Consider the following 7505-nt stretch of genomic DNA (forward strand, 5'->3'; position numbering starts at 1 on the left):
TTTCGAACTCCTGAGCTCAAACAATCCGCCCACCTCGGCCACCCAGAGAGCTAGGATTACAGGCGTGAGCCACTGCGCCCGGCCCCAGCAAGTTCCTTTGAAGCTTTGAAGGCAGACACTGATTTCTCTCTAGTTGTGAAATTCTAGATGTCACCTTCTTCCAATAGAAGGATGTTTCGTCTACACAGAAATTCTGTTGTTTAGTGTAGCCATTTTCATCAATGATCTTAACTGGATATTCTGGATAGCTTGCTGTAGCCTTCCGGTCATCATCTCCTGATTCACTTTGCATTTTTATGCTATGAAATTGGCTTCTTTTCTTAAACCACATGAACCAAACTCTCCCAGCTTCAACTTTCTGTGAAACCTACTCATCTCCCTCAGCCTTTTAGTATTGAACAGAATTAGGACCTTGCTCTTGGTCTGGATTAGGAATTAATTTAAGAGAATATTGTAGCTTGTTTGCAAGTATTTCACACACACCACAAGTATGTTTTCTCACAATTTTGTAGGCTAGACGTCACATCAAGATGTGTACAGACTTGGATGGTGTCTTTTCCTCCCAGAGGCTTCACATGGTCTTTCCTCTGTGTGTTGGTATCCTTTTCTGCTCCTTTTATAGGACCAAGAGTCCTGCAGGACTAAAGCCCAGGCCAACAGCCTCATTTAAACTTAATTACCCCTTTAAATTCCCCCATCTCCACGAACTATACAGTAAGATTCTGGCTTACTAGGAGTTAAAACATCAACGTATGAATATCGGAGGGACAAAATTCAGCCCATAACAAGATCCTTATTAAATGGTTGCTGAAAGAATTCATTAAAGAACTTCTCTCAATATTCAAAATAGAGTCTCATTCAAATGACATTTTTAAACATGATGAGTAGCTTAATTTGTCTGTTGCATGAGACAAGATGGAAGTATAGGATAAAAAATAAAATTTTGAATATCTACAACAAACAACAATAAAAAATAACAACTTTCATGAAATGGAGGAAGAAAAACGTTACATTGCTGAACTCTTTGCATTTTATGAGAGAAAGCAATTGATCCACTGTTCATACTGGTAAATTTTTAAATGAAATTTAAGTTTATTATTCAGAGCTGATAATAACAAAAGGAATAAGAATTAAAAGTGTAGCGAGTGGTGGCCTCTGGAGAATGGGACTAATGGAGATTTTCACCATGGATACACTTCTCCATCATTTGGGAAAAAGTATAACAGTGAATGTGTCACTATCATGATAAAGAAACCACCAAAAAAGTGGGGTGGGTGAGGTATGAATGACCCTATGATGGAGTTTATTCTTTAGTGATAAAACCTCACCAATATAAGCTCACATTGCTTGAGCTTGATATCTATAGGCTCATTATTGGCAACTAAAGGTCCAGAACATCAATTACTCACACAGGTGAACCAGAAGGGATGGGATGGGAGAGGCTGATAGGAGAGTGGAAATGGGACAGAGGCCAAGAAACATTTCAGTGAGGGATCTCTCTCCAATGGCTATGGTCTCTGATTTGCCCACAGTCCCTGAACAGGAAATCACAGACCTGTCTAGCATCTTGATAAGCCTGGCTTGGTCACTGGCTTTCACTCCAGCTCCTGTAGACATCTCCTGAATTCAAGGACAGAGAAGGGTCCACTGGACTCACTCAATTCCAGGCAGTCTCTCCCTTTTAGCACGGGGCAGTTCTCCACCTCCGGACAAAGACAGGAGAAAAGGTAAGGGCTTATACCAACAACTATCTTCTTTCCAAGGTTAGAGAAAGTTTTAACTCTCAATTCACATGCCTATGTTTCCACCTTGGGGTGCTACATTCAGGAGGTCATGAAACTTGCTTTAGGAAAAGGCAGGAGACATGAAGCTTCCTTCTGGACCCTGGGTGCTGGCAGCCCAGACTTTAGGAGTTCCAAGTGATGTAGAGCAAACCTTTTCCCACCGATCCATTTCCCCATATTCTCCCCTTACTCAACCATTCAAATCTGCTGTAGTGGAAAGTATGTTGCCTTTTACATTTGTTTAAGAAGGAAGGGGCATATAGGCATTGCTTTCTAGAGGTGAACTGCATAAGCCTGGGTTTTATTGTTTTATATGATTTTCAAAGTTATTTTCCTTTGTGTATTTGGAAATGTCCCAGGAAGAAAAAGATGGTCCAAACTAGAATAATTGGGCAGTATTTCATGTGGGCACTATCAACAAAGATAGGCAGGTTTAAGGGAAAGTGACAATGCGTGGGGCAGCACCCTAAGGCAGGACCAGCAAAGCACTATTTCCATTTATTGTCTTAAAATGACAAGAAAGGAGCAGTGACCATTAAGAGTATAGCTGTGGCTGTAGCTGTAGAGCTAGGAGACGAGACCAGGCAGTTCGAGAAGCCCTGCCAATTCCAATACACACCCAAATAGGCAGAGAGCCAGGAGGTGCAAATCCCAAATCACTCTCCTCCTGTCCTGCAGTCTCCTGGTAGCGTCTCCCAGAGGATCAATTCAACCAGAAACCAGAAGGTAGAGGGTCCCACTGATGAAGTACATAGAAGCCACCCCCTACAGATGCCAAACAGGGTACAGAAGGATGGAAAGAAAATCCTCATGGCAAATGAAACTAAGACTCGTAACTGCTTATGTCCTCCTACTTCCTGGGGTTTCCTCTATCTAAATGTCATTGAATCATGTCTCATCTTCGCCCTATCCATCATGAGGCACAAACAGAGAACAGTTATTTTCTGTTTGTGCCTTCTTTCTCTAGTATCATTTTTATGGAGAAATACTTACATTCATCAAAAATGGCTAGTAAATGTAATTTTAAAAAGAGAAGACATACTCTTTTTGGTTAGAATATAAGTTTGGCTGCTCTACTATGCCCCCAAATAGAAATACCCTAAACAAGAAAGTACAGCCGGCCCTACCTATCAGTGGGTTCCACATCCACAGATTCAACTACCATGGAATGAAAATATTTGGGGGAAACATGGGTGGTTGTGTCTGTATTGAGAAAGTATTGCATTTTTCTTGTTATTGTTTCCTAAACAATACATACAATGACTATTTACGTAGCATTTTCATTGAATTACATATTTATTACTAATCCAGAAATGTTTTAAAGTGTATAGGACAATCTGTGTAATTTATCTGCCAACACTATTCATTTCATATTAGCAGATAGAGCATCTGCAGATTTTGCTGTGTACCTGGGTCCTGGACAAATCCTCTGCTCATAGTCAGGGATGAATGTAGTTAACACCTGAGCTAGGGGCGCTAAGGCATCACACATTAGGACTCCAAGAACTTTTGTTCCTCAATCCCTAGCAGAGTTACTCTCATCCTCATAATGCTCCATGGCTTCAGCCACATCAGCATTCAAGACTGATGGAGGAGGAAGGTGGGGAGAAGAGGCTCTGCTCCTTATGTTAATCCCACGTCCCAGGAATGGTTACCCCTCTTCCTCTCACCTCCCACTGGCTAAAAACTAGTTACATGGTGTCATCCAGGATCCAGAAAAACTGGGATGGGAGTCCTTTTGCCTCTTTAAAACTCTCAGAATTGGCCGGGCGCAGTGGCTCACGCCTGTAATCCTAGCACTCTGGGAGGCCGAGGAGCGTTGATTGTTTGAGCTCAGGAGTTCAAGACCAGCCTAAGCAAGAGTGAGACCCCGTCGCTACTAAAAAAATAGAAAGAAATTAGCTGGACAACTAAAAATATATAGAAAAAATTAGCCGGGCATGGTGGCACATGCTTGTAGTCCCAGCTACTCGGGAGGCTGAGGCAGTAGGATCACTTGAGCTCAGGAGTTTGAGGTTGCTGTGAGCTAGGCTAACACCACGGGACTCACTCTAGCCAGGGCAATAGAGTGAGACTCTGTCTCAAAAAAAAAAAAAAAAAACTCTCAGAATTATTATGCGACAGAACAGGAGAATGGAGATTGGGGGAAACTAGCAGTCTCTGCAGCCCCTGATCAGCGCTCAGACTCTGTACTCATGTGAAGGTTTTGGGGCAGCTCCTCAGAAATACTGAATGGTGGAGCAGAGAACCGTGGGGAACTCCAGAGATCAGGAGCTGGTACTGGGCCTGCTCTTCCTGGTGTGAGCCCAGGAAAAGCCTTGACTCTTTACCCCTCAGCTTCTTTTTATGTTAAATGAGGATGTTACAATAGCTAGCCTCTGGGGAATACGTGCTAAATGTTGTTCATACTGTGGAGCAACATGGATTAGTTCTTTGGAGTTTTAGGTCGATGAGGAAGACAGAGGCATCACACTAAATAAAATGTACAAATTGGGAAGAGCCCTGAGTGGGGATAACAGAAATTCTCATTTTCCTCCCATTTCCTTTTCTGGTCAACCAAGGCTGTGGGAGATAGGTTCTCTGAGAGAGCTTGTGATGGATGCGTTCAGTCCTGACGCCTTCTACACCCAGCAGACAGACACATCTCCTTTCCACTGGGAGGTCTCTCGCCCCTGTGAGTCTTCAGGACTCCAGACCAAAGGCTGCCTTTGGGAGGCAGAAAAGGGCTCCTGAATTCTGGCACCTGTTCATAATTGTCTTTAACTTACCTCTATTTTGTTTCCTATTTGATTGATTTCTCATTCTCTTTCTATTTGGAAATTACCAAGGTCAGTTTTTTTTCCAATCCACAATGTTGACGGCCAACATGGATATAACTTGGGAATAACTCCTCTGATTTCCTCCAGTGGTCCCCAACCTTTTTGGCACCAGGGACCGGTTTCATGGAAGACACCTTTTCCATGGATGGGGCGGGGGGAAGGAGGCAGAGTTCAGGTGGTGAAGCATGCCCAGTACCTAACAGACCATGGACCGGTAGGATTGCGCCTTGGGGTTCGGGTCCACAGATGTGAAATAAACACACAGTGTTGGTGGGTCCAAAGTCTGGTCCAAAGGGTGGACTCTGAGGGAGAGTGAATGGGTTCAAATCCACACTGTGCGAGGCCAGAGACAAATAGCTAATGCTTTCTGTGCTCCAATTTCATCCTCTGCAATATGAGAATAATATAATTTTTACTTCATGGGCTTGAGACAGGATTAAAAGAGACAATACATAATAAACTCTCAATCAGCTGCTCTTATTCACCCGGATGTGAGCTCGTCCTCTTTCTTCAATTCAAATCTGAAAGACCATCTCCCTTTGCATTCCCAGCCCTGGACTTTTTCTATTTCTCCTCATACACAGCTCTCACAGAAAAGCTTTCATCAGAAGAGGACACTCTGCTAAAAATCTCCTAGGAGAGAGAATGGAGGAGGTGTATATTGTACACACCCAGCACACTACCTACTAGCTCTCCCATAGATGTTTTCATACCTCAAATCCCTCCAGCAGTGACACTGAGACCTCACTCTTACTCCTTCCTCCTCTGCATTGATGAGCGATTCACCTCAGACCCGCGCCTACCCCCACACTGTGGACCAAAGTGATTCTAGATGCTCAACAAACCCATACTAAGTTGTCACCTCAAAGGCACTCGGGTCCACTTCAGATATTTGGGGACATATAAGTAATTCTTCTAAACACACAGAGCTCTCCACAAAAAGAATTCTGAGGTATGAAATTTTCATCTCCTTATACATGTATGTTCTAATGCCTTTCATTGTGTGTTCCATTTTTATTTTCCATATATCACAAATCTACCACTACCATTAGGCTCCTCATTCGTGCATTCACTCATTGAATAACTATTTATTGAGAACACGGTGTGCTGTACACGGAGCCAGCCCTGGAGATACAAAAAGTACACCTGCCCTCAATAGCTGACACACTTAGCTGTTTCTAGCCCACCTGGCCCAGCCATCCTCATGCCTGTGCTCATGCCTAGCAAGAGGTCTCTTTCCCCTCATGTCCCTAATATATCGTCTTCTCTTTCCTCTATGGATGGACCACTCTTAGTCATGGGGGTGTCGTAATCACCTCTGTCTTTTTGAATTCCTGGACCAAGAGAAGATTTATGGCTAAGGAGAGAGTAACGCTTAGGTCCATCACCCTAGCCTGTTGTGTAGAGGTGTTTCCATCACAGAATATTCCCATGTCAGCAGAGGACCTGTGTTACAATAGAGAGAGCCCTGGCTTTAGCCAGCTAGAACTGGGTTTGAATCCAGCTTTGAGAACAACCCTCATTTTGTTTGGTTATTTATTCTCTGCAAACCTCTGTTCCCCTCCTCTGTAAAATGGAGACAGTCATTCGCACAGTACAGGATGGTCCTGAGAATCAGAGATGATACAGTTGTTGCTCAAATCTTGTGTTCCCAGGGGCACCAGTGGAGGGTTTCTCAGCATGGATCCCACCATCCCAGCCCAGAGCACAGAACTCACACCAAGGAACGGAAGTGCTGAGCCCCCTCCTATAACTTGCTACGAGCTGGCCCTGATTCCAGTCTTGCCGGTGATCATCATTGCCCTGCTCGGGCTGCTGGGAAACGCAGTTGTGTTCTGGCTCCTTGGCTTCTACATGCGCAGGAACACCTTCTCCATCTACTTCCTCAGCCAGGCCGGGGCCAACTTCCTCTTCCTCTGCTTTAACACTGTCAATGTCCTGAAGAAACTCATCAGTACATTCAGTTTAATGAGCAAGGTCTTAACCTCCATGATGCACTTTTCCTGCCTTGCAGGGCTGAGTATGTTGAGCGCCATTAGCACCAAGCGCTGCCTCTCCTCTCTTCCTCTCTCTTCTTCTCTCTCAGCTTTGCAGCCCTTCTTGGTGGGGTCCCTTGATGACTTTGCTGTCTCTGCCTGTGATCCACATCCAGGCCACAACTCTTCTCCACTCTCCTTATTACAGCCTTCCACCCTTCAGCCTGGACAGTCTGACAAGCCATGTCTCTAGTTGGCCATCATGGCTCCCTCTCCCTGTCCTCATTCTTAATGACTCCAATATCCATGGCCATGGTCAATCCAACATCCTCACCTCTCCATATTCTAAACACTTCCTTCCTTTAACCTCATCACATCCATCCCATTTAACCCATCCACTCAGGGACCTTGTCATCACCCACAATGGCATCACCTCCAAAGTCTGTTGCAAGATCACTCTGTTTGACCCTTACTTCTGATTTTATACTAACTTTTCCTAGTCCCTTAACTCCAGGGACTCCCCCACACCATCCTGATGTCTAGTATCTCGACCCAACGTGGCTCATTGACCACCACTTCCTCCTTCCATCCTTGCCAAGATCCATTGTAATCACTACCCTGCACATACCCTTCACCCCTTTGCCACATTCTCCTCTGCCAACTTGCCAGACAAAACACCACCTGGTTAAATCCATCTCTCACACACTCCATGCCTGTTCCTAGAGAGCTGAGTGTCGGCTGGTACAGGTACTAACTTCTTTATATCTCACAAGAGGGGTCAATTTGTCCAGTTGTTAACACAAGTAAACTTTTTAAAATAGTAAGAAAAATTTACTGTTCAAAGCTAAATCCATAACTAATGAAAGATTTAAGAACAAAAACACTAACAAGTTATTGCTTCCAGACAATAGGATTCAGGAAGACTT

General features: G+C 44.1%; 1 protein-coding gene across 1 annotated transcript in view; it reads left to right on the forward strand.

The window, feature by feature from the left end:
* The first annotated feature begins 6283 nt into the window (after nt 1–6283).
* The window catches only part of LOC105818347 (mas-related G-protein coupled receptor member X2-like), a 9591-nt gene continuing 8369 nt past the window's right edge, over nt 6284–7505 (forward strand). Inside the window, exon 1 of the mRNA XM_012654307.1 lies at nt 6284–6368. Coding sequence (XP_012509761.1) covers nt 6284–6368 — 85 coding nt within the window. The remainder of the gene's footprint in view (nt 6369–7505) is intronic.

This window comes from Propithecus coquereli, unplaced genomic scaffold (genome assembly GCF_000956105.1).
Source record: "Propithecus coquereli isolate 6110/MARCELLA unplaced genomic scaffold, Pcoq_1.0 Scaffold44, whole genome shotgun sequence".
NCBI lineage: Eukaryota > Metazoa > Chordata > Mammalia > Primates > Indriidae > Propithecus > Propithecus coquereli.